The sequence below is a fragment of the Bos mutus genome, chromosome 4 (genome assembly GCF_027580195.1).
Source record: "Bos mutus isolate GX-2022 chromosome 4, NWIPB_WYAK_1.1, whole genome shotgun sequence".
Lineage (NCBI taxonomy): Eukaryota > Metazoa > Chordata > Mammalia > Artiodactyla > Bovidae > Bos > Bos mutus.
In genome coordinates this window covers 95,329,796-95,345,825 of record NC_091620.1, presented here as the reverse complement: position 1 = coordinate 95,345,825, position 16,030 = coordinate 95,329,796, and the positions used below count along the sequence as shown (strand labels likewise).

General features: G+C 37.4%; 1 protein-coding gene across 2 annotated transcripts in view; it reads right to left on the bottom strand.

The window, feature by feature from the left end:
- The window catches only part of DGKB (diacylglycerol kinase beta), an 869,780-nt gene that overhangs the window by 784,723 nt on the left and 69,027 nt on the right, over nucleotides 1-16,030 (bottom strand). For both annotated transcript variants that reach the window (XM_070369773.1, XM_070369774.1), the window contains exon 2: nucleotides 8,168-8,426. In XM_070369773.1, the coding sequence (XP_070225874.1) occupies nucleotides 8,168-8,237 (70 nt within the window). In that variant the 5' untranslated portion in view covers nucleotides 8,238-8,426. The remainder of the gene's footprint in view (nucleotides 1-8,167; nucleotides 8,427-16,030) is intronic.

Here is a 16,030-nt window from a genome sequence, read left to right as displayed (position 1 = left end):
ACAACCTTTAATTTACAACTCAGTTAAGGATGAAGTGCATTATTTAACCTGCATGAATTTTTGTGATAACGTTTGTTACAATTCATCATACTAATATTAGTAAAAACAACAAGACTAATTATTTATAAGTGGGGAGTACTAGCCTCATTTTATAAGGTGAAGAAACAGAACATTAAAGAGATTGCAATGACTTTCTTAATGTTCCATAGGAAATACTTGTGAGTTACTGTTCACATTTGTAGTTTTCACCAAATATTTCTATCTTTCCTGATGCTATACAGACAGAAGGAATGCACTTCTGTACTCCCTTCAAGTTAGATGTGATCATGTGGATTGCTTGGGCCAAAGAAACGTAAGCAATGACGTTATCAGGATGAAGTCTTAAGAGTCAGCCCCCAATGTACAAAGTCTAATTCTCTCTGTCACAGCATGTGCCAAGTTTTAAAGCTGAGGACTATTCCATCTGACTGGGACTTGATTAAGGACAATGTGAAATTAAACCATTTGCTGATTCAGATTTGGAAATGTAAATAGGAGCAAGAAATAAGCTTCTGTTTTGTTAAGCCACTGAGATTTTGTTAATTTTTCCAGTCATAGCCCAATTGGTCCACTCTGATCAAAATACTTCTCAGAAATACTAACTTCAATATTAAAGTTTGTTTGACCATAAATCTTAATTTACGGCTTTGGGGCAATTTTGAAAAGTTGAAAAAAATAGATGTTAAAAGTCATTGAAAACGATGTTTTTTCAGGATACTGAAATAATGGAAACTCAGACATTCATAGTTATTACTTTCTTTTACTACTACAAGATTCAGGTATTGAAAAACTTAAGCTACATGGACCCAGAGAAGCCACCAACAGGAAATTCGGCCTGAAGCAGTACAACAAATAGGAACCAAACCCAGAGATGAGGCAAAAGAGATTATGCAGCCAACATACATTCCAGAAATAAAATCTGGGTCAGAGCCAGGAACTGCTGAGTTAATCAATGTGAATAAGAAGAAACAGGGTCAGAAATGAAAGACATGGATTATCTAAAATAGAGTCACAGATTCCAACTTCAGACAAGTGTCAGGGCAAAGTCAAGACAGTCTGCGTGAGTACTAGAAGTGATTTTCATAGGAAATCACCTCCATCACCACCATTAGGATTCTCAACAAAAGAGTAATTTATTGAGTACTGAGCACGTCACAGCCCTCTTCACACTGAATCCTTATTGCAATCCTAGGGCATGGTAAGGAAAACAAGGTGTGCATCACAGCACTTGAACTCAAACCCTGTTTAACCTAACAAGGAGTTATATGCTTTCAGCCACTATGCTAATTGACTCTGAGCCATTTGTTCTTCTATCTGGGAAAAGAGAGTAATTAACATTAAGTGGCTTGGCCTCCCAAAATAGAGCCAATGTAACAAAGAGTCTAGGACAAACTGTAAGAGAGCTAATCCCACTGAGATGAATTAGAGGGCTAATATGTGATCTAAATTTGTTTACCAATAAGCTGAATATGCACAGGGGAGATCTAGTCTCTCCCTCCACCTCCTTAAACCTTCAGGTAGGGATCAAGCCCAAAAGATATCTCAAAGATACAGATCATCATGCTGGAGGGTGGGGTTTCTTGGGAGAGGAAAGCTACTTAAGACAGAAAAGGACTCTGACAATTGTTTTATTATTATTACAATTGTGTGCTGATTTTATTCTCCTCTCTTTTCCCTCCCATGTTTTTCATAAGGAAGAGTAAGGGAGGTTCCAGAAATAGGAGAAAGATGTGTGGGAGGGATGAAGAAAAATGACTCCACTTAAGACAGGGCATCATGGAAGTCCACACAGGATCCAGTGCAATGAAGCAGAGTAAGAGAGCAGAAAGGCACATTTGGGGGCAAAAGCCACAGGCACAGTTAGAAGCTCTGTCCTGTATACAAAAGCCCTTTGAGAGATGGTTGTGGCTGTTGGAGATAAGAGGACCTGATGAATCCTGGATTCCAGCTTCTCCTATTTGTGAAACATGATTAACAGCCTTTTTAATAACACAGTGATATTTGTAAGAAATATTAAATGAATTATTACTGTTTTGATCTTTGCCATCACTTATTGTGCCACAGCAATGGGCCAAGTAATCTTCCTAAGAGATCATCTGCCTAAAGAAAGGCTTACTGTATTAAATGAATCAATACTTGTATTTAGAACAGGGTACTAAAAACCTATTATTGATAATGATGGCTACTGTCTCATTAAATCCCACAACACTGTGAGGTGGAATTCCACTTTTCCAGGTGAGTAAGCTGAGCCCCAGATAGTATATATAACCTCCCTAAGGCCCTAGGGCTAATAAGTTGAAGATAGAGCAGGGGTTCAACGCTGTCAAATATTAGTTTGCCTGCAAAGCCTGTGTTCTTTCCACAAAGTCATACTGCACGCCTCTCTCCAATGGAAGAAATTGTACACTAGGTCCAAATATTAGGCACACTGGTCCTTATTGAAAAGAACAAGTTCATCATATAATTTTGCAACTCTCTACAATGCCAGCTGCTATAAACAATATGAAATTTATGAAAGTTCAGAAGTGTTCCCACTGTAATAACACAGTATTTCTCAAAAATAATTTACATGCTCTATAACACTCTTTATAAATAGCAAATAAAAAGCTAATCCTAAGTGACAATATGTGGGCAGATAATGAATCACTTGGAAATACTGTGTAGATTTTACATAGAAAATATTTTCGTCCATGAAAAGATTTGGAATTTCTTAACCCTTTGCTGTGTCTTGAAACCACAGCAGGAAGCACTGACAAACTAATAATCTGATAAGCTCAATTCTCTACACGGCAGGAGTGAGAGCTCTTCATCTTACAACAACAGTTTGGATGACTTTTTATAAAGAGTGGGGAAGAAAATTATACTCCTCTCCCACATATCAATGGAAATGCTTCCCATGGAGTGACTCAGTCTGAAAACCTAAACAGGAGCATGCGCTCAGCATGCTGTAGGCGGCCACAGCGGGCTTCGCATTAGCTGCCTTGAGCATTTGTGGGGACAACACACATCTGAGGCTGCCAACAGCACCAGAAGCTTCTACCTTGTGAGAAAAATTTGGTCCTGTAGCAGAAAAAAGACATTGGTTCTTCATGCTCCAAAATGTGGCACTTTTTAACTCGATCATCAACAATATGTTCAAACAGCCAACAAAACAGTCCCTCCTTCTCTAATAAAATAATGATTGTAAACAGTTACATTACTTGCAACTCACAAGGCACTGTTCTCATTCCTTGACATATATTAACTCATTCAATTGAATACTCACAACATTTGACATATTTATTATTTTTCCCATTTTAGAAGTATGAAAATTGGGACACAGAGATGTTATATAACTTTTGAAAGTCAGACAAAGTACTATGTACTTTGCTATACTATGATGGGACCAGGACTTGAACACAAACTGTTTGATGTGCTAGCTGCCTAACCAGGAATGCTATGCCAATATCATTTAATTTTTCCCCAATTAATTATGAGGAAAGCCTAGAAGTTGAAACATGTATAGTTGCAGGGTATAATGGACTAAAATTTGTGTCTCCCCAAATGCATAACATATGTTGGAATCCTATTTTGCAATATGAGTTGGGGGGTGGGGGTGATTAGGAGGTAAATGGGCTTCCCTAATGGCTCAGCCATAAAGAATCTGCCTGCTCTGCCAGAGACGAAGGAAACCCCGGTACAATCCCTTAGTCAGGAAGTTCCCCTGGAGGAGGAAATGACAATTTCTCCTGAGGTCCTGAAGCTAGAACTCTGATTAGAGCCTTTATAAGAATCCCAGGAGAACTTTCTGCCCCTCTTGCTCTTTCAACCATGTGAGAATACAAGAAGCTGACAGTTTGCAGCTCAAAAGAAGACCTTTATCAGAATCCATGCAGGCACCCTGATCTCAGAATTCCAACCTCCAGAACAATGAGAAATAACTCTCTACTCTTTATAAGTTACCCAGTCTGTTGTATTTCATTTTAACAGACTAAACAAAGTAAGACACGATACATTATGGCAATTGTGGAGAGAACTCAAGATCAGATAACTTGAGGAAAAGATCTATATGGTATTATAGGACTAACACTGAGTGATTTAGTTTTGTGGGGGTAAGAGTTCCATGAATTCAATTCATCTCAACCAAGAAACTGACAACCACACCTTCATTCCCCAAAAGCATATAAAACACTTATTTGAAATATATCACATATAACCTTCAGTTCAGATCAGTTCAGTCGCTCAGTCGTGTCCAACTCTTTGTGACTCCATGAATCGCAGCTCACCAGGCTTCCATGTCCATCACCAACTCCTGAAGTTCACTCAGACTCATGTCCATCGAGTCAGTGATGCCATCCAGCCATCTCATCCTCTGTCGTCCCCTTCTCCTCCTGCTCCCAATCCCTCCCAGCATCAGGGTCTTTTCCAATGAGTCAACTCTTCACATGAGGTGGCCAAAGTATTGGAATTTCAGCTTCAGCATCAGTCCTTCCAATGAACACCCAGGACTGATTTCCCTTAGAATGGACTGGTTGGATCTCCTTGCAGTCCAAGGGACTTTCAAGAGTCTTTGCCAACACCACAGTTCAAAAGCATCAATTCTTCCGTGCTCAGCTTTCTTCACAGTCCAACTCTCACATCCATACATGACCACTGGAAAAACCAATACCCTGACTAGATGGACCTTTGTTGGCAAAGTAATGTCTTTGCTTTTCAATATGCTGTCTAGGTTGGTCATAACTTTCCTTCCAAGGAGTAAGTGTCTTTTAATTTCATGGCTGCAGTCACCATCTGCAGTGATTTTGGAGCCCAAAAAAAATAAAGTCTGACACTGTTTCCACTGTTTCCCCATCTATTTCCCATGAAGTGATGACCTTGGCATGCTACAAATATAGACTTAAGTTACTAACTTTTAAAAATTGAGTCATTAAGTATATACAAACAATTTCTTATTGAAAGTCACAAAACAATTACAATCAAGAAAGTAATTAAAATCTAATATAGCATTTTTCTAATAGACTATGGAAGAATGTCACCTTGGCAACATTGCATTGCAACATGAAAAATCTGATCCTTAAACGCTGCAAATAAACTGATGACATGTACTGAATAGCATGGAAAATATATCCCTTTTATAATCTTCAGGCTAATAAGTTTGTTTCCAGTTATGTTTTGACAATGGCAATTTATTACACAAAGATACATCCTAATTGTAATGGTCTTTGCATTTTAATTATACAGGAAACTTCAAGGATTAAATCTAGCACTTTTTATTGCTGTCGAGGTTATTTAAAAAAGAGAAGTTTAATGATCATGGAATCAGCACTATTTATTTCCTTTACAGTTAACTTGTCTTCTTAAAAAATCTGTTTTAATAATGTTCTTATACTCACTGTGTCATTGCTCACTATTTTATTGAATGCCCATTAGTCTTTGTCTCAATAGGTTACAACTTTTATATTTGACAATTTTTATTATACCTATCATAGGTATTTCTGTAAATTTATTACAAAATGAAGTATTTTAATGATGTAATTAAGTGTACTCCCATATTCCTTAGCCAATAAAATAAAAGTAGTAGTCAATAATATATTTAATACTTTAGCATTAAATTCTATTTATCTGTTCAAATGCAATTTTAATGTTTGAGCAAATGTTAATCTAAATAATAATTTAGCTGCTGTGGCAATAATTTATCTATTTTATATTAGTGCCTCCATAGGTATGTTTCCTATAGGTACCTGAGCACTGGAAAATATATTTTAAAAGTCCAGGTAAGTTCAATATAACCTAAACAAAACCATTATGTTTATTTTACTTGGGGAATTATGTCACCAAACTCCCCTGTCTTTCCAATCAAATTTTTAGAGCTGAAATCTGCTTCTCTCTCTCTCAATTCTCATATTTTATTGTTGCCTAAATTCTCTTCCATTAGTTTTAATGATATAATACTAAATCTATGTTTTTATTATCATCTTTCTCCATTCAAATTTTTAGTTTATTGCAGTAGCTCACTGCCATCATTTCAGTCTGTTTCAAATACTATTCTCATATTTGCAAATTCAGATTCTTGGGCTATAGTGCTGTTCATAACAACCAACCCTTAGCATCCTACAAATACTTTTCACTGTCTAACTCAAGTTGGGTATTGTGTTTTTTAATTCCATCTCAGTTTTACAGCCTTAATTCACTCACTTCTTTAATTTGTGGTGTAGCTAAATGTGGCTCATCTCACTTTCTCAAATATATGCTAAATTTTTCTTTTAAAATATATCATTTTTCTGCATGTACCTTGTCTTTTTTTTAATTCATTTCAAATTCCTCTTTCATGAAGATTTCACTTTCTCCCTATCTCAAGTGGCACACTGTAACCCTACAGATACTTAAACTTTGCTTGTAGCCCTTAGATTATATTTTATCTACATCTAGAGTCATTTATCCATCAGTTCCTAGCCTTCATTAAACTGTAAATTCCAAAAATGCACATCTGCATTTCCCACCATGCCAAGCAGAATACTCTCCATAAAGATGTTCAGAAATATTTACAGCAAAGAGCATATAAAAATTAGAAAACATAGGTAAACCAATTTTTCAGTTTCAGTTCAGTCACTCAGTCGTGTCCGACTCTTTGCGACCCCATGAATTGCAGCACACCAGGCCTCCCTGTCCATCACCAGCTCCCGGAGTTCACTCAGACTCATGTCCATCAAGTCGGTGATGCCATCCAGTCAACTTCAGAACTACTGAGTATAAACACGCTGACAAGAATTCAGCCATTCTGGACTAAACTGTCCTCATGAGATAAGTAGATGAACCATGCTTTCAGGGGCTCCAAACAGTTTTTGAAGCTGGGACCATATTTTGATATCAATTATTTGCCCTCCTCCCCCCGATTTGGTAGTTGCTGTTGGTTTGGTTTTGTTTATTTTTAATCATTATTGATGGAGAAAACTCATAGGTTCTTATAGGAATTTGCATCTTCCTTGCAAATACCCACCGGCACTCTCAAAACCTTACCCAGAACACTTCAGCCCTCCAGTTAGAAAGACTGGAATACCTATTTATTGGCCTTTTCATATAAACAGACATTCTAAGACAGTTCCTGTCTTATAATATGTACCCCATAAATGTGAGTCTTATTATCACTCACCTGTCTACTTATTATTATTCAAGATCCCTCATTTGAGTTTAATCATTTTTTCCACCTCTCCTTCAAAACATCATTCAATCCATTCTTGTCACTTCTCTCCTACACACCCCAACTCTTGGCATAAGCATCTCCAGCCAGCTGCTCCACCTTCTGCTTCCTTCACTACTGTGTGCTATTGGTTCTTTCTCACTGTCCATTTCTTGCATTTTCGTCACTCATAATCACATTCTTATGGCATTCTCTGCTTATTTTTTCTCTACTCATCATGCTCCCAGCAACCTTTTGCTGCTTTCTATTTCTTAGTTGCTTCATTTTCTCTAATACGTTGACACAGCTGCCCCCCATATTTACAGGTGAAACTCAATTTGTGAAATATATATATTTTCGAAAATCCATGGTAGAAACATAAATACGATCCTGCTGTTCATGTGTAAAGATAACCATATTTAAAAAGTGCACACTATAAAGCAAATCACCATGGCTTATCTTTGTATTAATACACACACCCAAATACCTTCTCTTTCTTTTACAATCTCTTATTTTATTCTTTATTTTTATTTTACAACCTCTTATTATACACGTGGGATTGGCCACAATGTACCTAAGACTCCTTATTCCCAGTCTTATAGAAATGTTATGCTAACAAACAAGGTAAAAAAAAATAATAATTCACTTTTGCTCTTCCTTCTGCTAATCCTTCTTCTTGGTTACAGACTCACCAATCTCTATTCTCCCAAACTGCTTTATCCTTTGCATCACACCTATTACAGCTGGAGGGTTTCCCAGTTCAGTTCTGCATCTAACATCCAGTTCTTTTTCTTCTAGATTTAGTGATTTTCCTTTTCCTCATGCCAAACAAGTAGTTTCAAGTCCGCTTACTTGCAAACACAAAAGACCTTTATCCTGATGCTGAACAGGACCCATAATCTGTTTTTGTAGGTATATAATATGTCACTTAAAATAAATACCAAGTAAAATCATATCAATATGAATACTTACACTCAGCATATTTCTGAAGCTGGGAAAATTCTGAAGGGCTGAGGTGGGCCCACTTTTCCTGGTTTGTCATGGTGGTGGTCAGGAGATCTCTTACATACCAGGTGAGGAATTCTTTATTCAGATTTTGGCAGAATTTAGGCTTCAAAGTTTCCACATGGCATGTTTCATTATAAAATATGTCATGCTTTCAAACTATGCAATCTGTCAACATGAGACCACTGTGGGTATGAGTTTGTAGTTTCAATAAGATATTAAATCACTGTAGAAAGAAAAACATAAAGATTGAAAGATTAGCATTATTAAATGAAGAAAAAAACTGACAAGTCTTAGAATGCTAAAGATTTTTAATTCCTAAATAATATATTTCAAAGGTATTCTATTTTGCATGATAATATTTCATTGCTCACTCTTTAATGGCATTTTATATACATTTTCTAATGCCAAATCATAGAAGAAATATGATTAAAAATACAAAGTGTGAAGAAAATTTTATAAGGTCTAGTTTCATACAAGTAGTTTTTTTATGTTGTTCAGCTTTATAAACTCCATATTCCAAGAGCAAAGAAAGGTGCCACTTTTACCACTCTGAACTTATCAGATTTTTAAATATCTAAATGAATGTTATGTTTAAAACAATTTTTAAAAATACTTTATTTATTTATCTGGTTGCATCGGGTTGTAGTTGCAGCATGCAGGATCTTTTTTTTCTTTGTTTTAGTTGCAGCACGTGGGATCTTACTTCCCCAACCAGGAATCGAACCCAGGCCCCTGAATGCAGGCCCCCTGCATTGGGAACACAGCATTTTAGCCACTGGACCAACAGGAGAGTCCCATAAAACAAAATTTTTAAAAGAAGCTAAGTAAGATCTAAGTTACCTAAACAAACAATCTGCTGGTCTGTCAAATTTCTAACAATGGTTTGGAATGGTCATCAGTGGTAGCACAGATGTCTGTGCTTGTGTGTATGTGTGTGTGTGTGTGTGTGTGTGTGTTCAGTCACTCTGCTATGTCTGATCCTTTGTGACCCCATAGACTGTACCCTGCCAGGCTCCTCTGTCCATGGGATTTTCCTGGCAAGAGTACCAGGGTGGGTTGTCATTTCCTCTTCCAGAGGATCATCCCAACTCAGGGACAGAACCTGCATCTCCTGCCCAACAAGCAGATTCTTTACCACTGAGCCACTGAGGAAGCCCCCAGCATATATATTTACAATTATGCATATCAGTATGGGAGGTGCATAAACTGAATGTTTTCCTAGCAGTAAAAGAAAAATTTAATTTTACCACGTGTAGAGCTCCCAATAAAATTTACCAAACTAAAGCAATTTCAAATGTCTGACAGACTTTCATAATGATAGTAGATAGAACTACTATGAATCATGCTTAAAAATAAACCCCTAGGTTGTCATGGCCCTGCATTCACTGCAACATCTATAAAAGCAAACAAAATGAAAAACCATCTGGCTTTAACTTTTTATCAGAGACAGTAATCAATCGCTCAGTGACCCACCGGACTGGCACTCTAATCATTATCGAAACTAAAATATTTAGAAACAATCACTTAGATATTTATGCAATTAAATCAATGGAAGGCTTAAGTACATAGACGTCATTACCTAAAGGCATGGAACCTGTATTTGGCATTAGTGCCTAATCTGTTTTCAGTATCTCTTTACTCTTCTCCACTATCAACCCTACAACCTTACTATCATATTCTGTCATCTTACCCTGAAAAAACAACAGCAAATCTCTTTGTGTTGGTCTCATATGTTTACGGTTCCAGCAATTCGTTTTACAAGGTGATAGTTTGCTTTTAAATGGAAAAAAAAAAAAAAAATGAAGATACCGATGCATTAACAGAGAACAAATTGCTAGATTTTTTTTTTCCTCCCAGGGTACGCTCTTATATCACAACCATAACATTGTGGAAGCAACACAAACTAAAAGGAATGAGACTATGTGATAGAAAATTTTGCGCTTTCCACCCAGTTTCTTTCTGCTGATTTCATCCTTCACATTGATTTCATCCTGACCCTTTGCTTCTCTCCAGTTAAATGCCATTTTGGTGGGACTGTAAAACAAGGTGCCCTGTCGTATCCAGAGGGAGACAGATGATTCAGTAACATTTTGATGATCAGACTCCATCTCATGGGGCTTTAACTGTTGAACAGAGTTGCGCAAGAACAGCATGAAAATAGCTCTGGTCTTAATGCTTATAGCAATAATGAGGATACCTGTCCCTGTTTGACCCTGATGTTCTAGGTATCCTGTCACTTCTAAAGGTATCATTATTTTAATAACAAATAAGCAGGCCAGAATCAGTTTCTGTTACCTACAACTTAAAAACCTAAACTGATGACAATGGCAGTTCATTAATTTATTCCAAAAGATGTTTACCAATCTCTTGTGTGCTTGAAAGCATTCCAGACACCAGAAATGTAACAGAGAAACACATAAAAGATGAAAATACAGCAATTTCAGCAATGTGTTAGTTTTACTAAGAGCTTACAGTATGCAGGACGTTCCCCTGATAGCATTTATGTGTTGGATTATTCATTCAGTTCAGTGACTCAGTCATGTCCAACTCTTTGCAACCCCATGAACAGCAGCACGCCAGGTCTCCCTGTCCATCACCAACTCCCGGAGTCCACCCAAACCCATGTCCATTGAGTCGGTGATGCCATCCAACCATCTCATCCTCTGTTGTCCCCTTTTCCTCCTGCCCTCAATCTTTCCCAGCATCAGGGTCTTTTCAAATGACTCAGCTCTTCTCATCAGGTGGCCATAGTATTGGAGTTTCAGCTTCAACATCAGTCCTTCCACTGAACACCCAGGACTGATCTCCTTTAGGATGGACTGGTTGGATCTCCTTGCAGTCCAAGGGACTCTCAAGAGTCTTCTCCAACACCACAGTTCAAAAGCATCAATTCTTCAGCACTCAGCTTTCCTTATATTCTAACTCTCACATCCATACGTGACCACTGGAAAAACCATAGCCTTGACTAGACAGACCTTTGTTGACAAAGTAATGACTCTGCTTTTTAATATACTGTCTAGGTTGGTTATAACTTTTCTTCCAAGGAGCAAGTGTCTTTTAATTTCATGGCTGCAATCACCATCTGCAGTGATTTTAGAGCTCAGAAAAATAAACTCAGCCACTGTTTCCACTGTTTGCCCATCTATTTGCCATGAAGTGATGGGACCAGATGCCATGATCTTAGTTTTCTGAATGTTGAGCTTTAAGCCAACTTTTTCACTCTCCTCTTTCACTTTCATGCTCAAACTACTCCACAACTGCACTCATCTCACACGCTAGTAAAGTAATGCTCAAAATTCTTCAAGCAAGGCTTCAGCAATACGTGAACCGTGAACTTCCTGATGTTCAAGCTGGTTTTAGAAAAGGCAGAGGAACCAGAGATCAAATTGCCAACATCTGCTGGATCATGGAAAAAGCAAGAGAGTTCCAGAAAAACATCTATTTCTGTTTTATTGACTATGCCAAAGCCTTTGCCTGTGTGGATCACAATAAACTGTGGAAAATTGTGAAAGAGATGGGAATACCAGACCACCTGACCTGCCTCTTGAGAAACCTGTATGCAGGTCAGGAAGCAACAGTTAGAACTGGACATGGAACAACAGACTGGTTCCAAAAAGGAAAAGGAGTGTGTCAAGGCTGTATATTTTAACTTCTATGCAGAGTACATCATGAGAAACGCTGGGCTGGAAGAAGCACAAGCTGGAATCAAGATTGCCAGGGGAAATATCAATAACCTCAGATATGCAGATGACACCACCCTTATGGCAGAAAGTTGGATTATTCAATCTTTACCAAACAACTCTGTGAGGCACTAAGTCTCCCATTTTGACAAATGAAGAAACTGACCCGCCTGTTATGAATCTGACAGGAAATCTGCTAGAAACCCACACAATACCCATTCTTTCTTATTTTCTTCGTAACAAGAAACCTAATTTTATTAAATGAAAATATATCCACCTAAACAGATTCCTTGGGTTCTTTGCATGAAGAAGTGGTCAGTGAGATGTGGCAGATGTTGGGCGAGATATACAGGAAGGTTCTATTTGAGGGAAGAGCTGGAACGTGCTCTTTTAATCTCTTCTCTCTGCCTCCAAACTTCCTACCTGGAATGTTGACACATTGGCTATAAATTCAGCAGTTTCTCATACTAGTGAGATAACTTCTAGAATGGAAGCCATAAACTAAGAATGGAAGTCTCATAAAGTAGACCAAGCTTGCCAAACCACTGATTACAGAAAATATTGGCTCACCAGCTACTTATGTAAATAAAGTTTCACTGGAATGCAGACAAGCCTATTAGAGAAACCAATAAGAGGCCAATTTTTTACAGAATTTCAATGCTAAATAAAGAGGTTGGGGCACTATTCGGAAGGAAACAAGGAACAAAAAGAAATACAGGAAAGGTGAGAATCCTGATCACATTGGGAAAATGTCATTTTGGAAAAATGTCGATGTCTTCATTTAGTTTCTCATTCACTTGGATTGTGATAGCTTCTTAACCTGCTCCCCGGGTCTCTCTCCTTTCCTTAACATGGCCTGTCCATGGGTATTCATGAGCTGACATGATTCCAGAGGTCTGTCTGATAAATTACCAACAAGCTAATTAAAATTACAATAGTAATTTATTAACTACAGGTTTCCACCTGGATACCTGCTCTGAAATTTACTAAAATCCCTCAGTTAATTTGGTATAAGAAACTCAAATTTAAAATGATGCATTAACATATATATGGAATTTAGAAAGATGGTAACAATAACCCTGTATACGAGACAGAAAAAGAGACACTGATGTATAGAACAGTATTTTGGACTCTGTGGGAGAGGGAGAGGGTGGGATGATTTGGAGAATGGCATTGAAACATGTATAATATCATGTATGAAACTAGTCGCCAGTCCAGGTTCGATGCACGATACTGGATGCTTGGGGCTGGTGCACTGGGACAACCCAGAGGGATGGTATGGGGAGGGAGGAGGGAGGAGGGTTCAGGATGGGGAACACATGTATACCTGTGGTGGATTCATTTTGATATATGGCCAAACCAATACAATATTGTAAAGTTAAAAAATAAAATTAAATTAAATTTAAAAATAAATAAAGTCTGTGGATTGGACTTGAAAAAAAAAATAAAATAAAATGATGCATTAAGACTGTCATACAGAATGAAATAAGTCAGAAAGAGAAATACAAATATCGTATATTAACACATGTATGTGGAATCTAGAAAAATGCTACAGATGATCTATGTGCAAAGCAGAAATAGATACACAGGTGTAGAAGATAAATGTATGGACACCAAGGGGGGAAGTGGGGTCGTGGGATGAATTGGGAGATTGGGATTGACATATATATATACACATTATTGATACTATGCATAAAATAAATCACCTACATATAAAATAGATCACTAATGAGAACCTACTGTACAGCTCAGGGAACTCTGTTTAATGCATGTGGTGACCTAAATAGGAAGGGACTCCAAAAATGGGGAACATATGTATACACATAGCTGATTCACTTTGCTATAACAGCAGAAAGTACTAACACAAATTGTAGAGCAACTATACTCCAATAAATATTTATTTTTAAAAAAGACTGATTAACGAACATTCTTCAAATCTTTACACAAATTATGTTTTTTCAGTAAAGTCTTACCTGGTCATTCAATTTACACTTGAACATTCATACGCACCATCCCTCCATTACACTTTTGTTAGGAATATAATATCTTATTATCAAATGTTCATATCAAATTTATTATCAAAAAGAGACATGTCCGACTCTTTGCAAACCCATGGACTGCACAGTCCATGGAATTCTCCAGGCCAGAATACTGGAGTGGGTAGCTGTTCCCTTCTCGAGGGGGATCTTCCCTACACAGAGATCAAACCCAGGTCTCCCACATTGCAGGCGATTCTTTACCAGCTTAGCCACCAGGGAAGCCAAAGAATAGTGGAGTGAGTAGCGTATTCTCCAGGGGATCTTCCAAACCCAGAAATCAAACCAGGGTCTCCTGTATTGCAGGTGGATTCTTTACCAGCTAAGCTACGAATTAAATAACTAAAAATACTTATTCAACTAGCCTTTCATCTGAACCATATTTATTCGATTTTGAGTCACCATCTTCTCCTGTGCTCTAAGATAGAAGTTCCATGAAGACATGGATTTTTATCTGTTCACTGCTGGTTCACAGGGCTTAGAAGGGTGCTTGGGATATGTAAATATTTATAGAATGAATTCACTTAAATGCTTTTTCCATAATGAAAAACAAGGATAGGGCAGTTAAAAGGAGACCCTGAAGTTGATAAAGACAAAATGGCTCATAAAGAAGGAGTCAGGAACAGAAGTCACCAAAGGTTTCACTTTCCCTAAAGCCACTTCCCCTCCCTTCAACTGACTGGATGTAAACAAAATAAGTTGTGCTTAGAGATACAAAGCTTTTACAATTAAAAAAAAAAAAAAAAAAGCTTTACTTCACATAGCTTCTATGTTTGGTTTTTAAATATAACTGACTTTGTATAAATCAGCATTTTCAAGGGATGCCATAATCCAGCTGTCAGTTAAGCAATATATAATAACAACACTTACACATGAGCACCAGGACAATATATAAATTACATCTACATATTTAACAAAAATACTACATAGCTTTTCTTTAGCATTATCTTGTCACCTTAGGTCTGTACTTTATATATCAAGGACAGGATTTCTAAATTGATCTAATCCATTTGGATATCAGCAAGAGGTATTTAGAGGGTTATGACATCCCTGAAGGACTCAAAGTAAGTTCTCTGGTTCTTTGATCTGGTTAATTCCAACACCAATATGCTCTGAATAGAATTTCTCCTTCTGACTCTTCTCCTAATGGAAGCCTTTTGATTTTCACAATTATGGTTATTTCCAACTCTCACCATATGACATGCAGCCAAATAAGAAAAAAAGTAAGGGTGGGATAAAAATGAAGATGGTTTTCCTAATCAAATGTTTTAAACTAGATGAACTAACATATCATATTTCCTAAGCAAATATTTTAAACTAGCTGGAATAATGTATCCTAAGTCTGTAAAGAAAAATGTTGCATGTGTAATATTAAATCAAGAGGCATAGCTATGCCTCAGAAGGAGATGGGAATGATGGCAACATCTCCTTATAGTCTCTGCCTCTTTATAAATGTATACAAAGAAAATAACAGTATTCAGCTGAGATTTCTTATGATGCTTTCAACAGACTTCCTGTTTTCCTGCATGGGGTTTTCTCTGGGCACATAAAATGAAAGTCAGGAAGAATCCACTCTGCTGGCTGTTGGAGTGCATTCTCAACTAGTCAATGGACAGGCCACTTTGCTTAGTTGGTGGCAGGAAATGCTTACAGTGGAGGAGCTGGAGAAGGCTCTTTGGCCTGTTGTACCTGAATTAAAACATTTCTCCAGAACTAGGAAAAGAAATCAATCTCTTCAAGAAAATGTCTAGATAAGGGGCTTCCCTGGTGGCTCAGGGGTAAAGAATCCACTGAGCCATGAGGATTCAATTCCTGTGTCAGGAAGATCTCCTGGAGAAGGAAATGGCAACCCACCCCAGTATTCTTGCCTGGAAAATCCTATGGACAGAGGAACATAGCTGGCTACAGTCCATGGAATCACAAAAAGAATCAGACACAACTTAGTGACTAAACAACAATAACAACGTCTAGATAAATGGATCTGATTGGCTGGATGTATGTTACTCACATTAAATGTACATTTCTAAATAATTATTCAAAGTCAGTGTGTAATGAGTCCAATCACTGAATAATGTTAATACATGCTAAAGCACACTGAAGACTCCATGTAC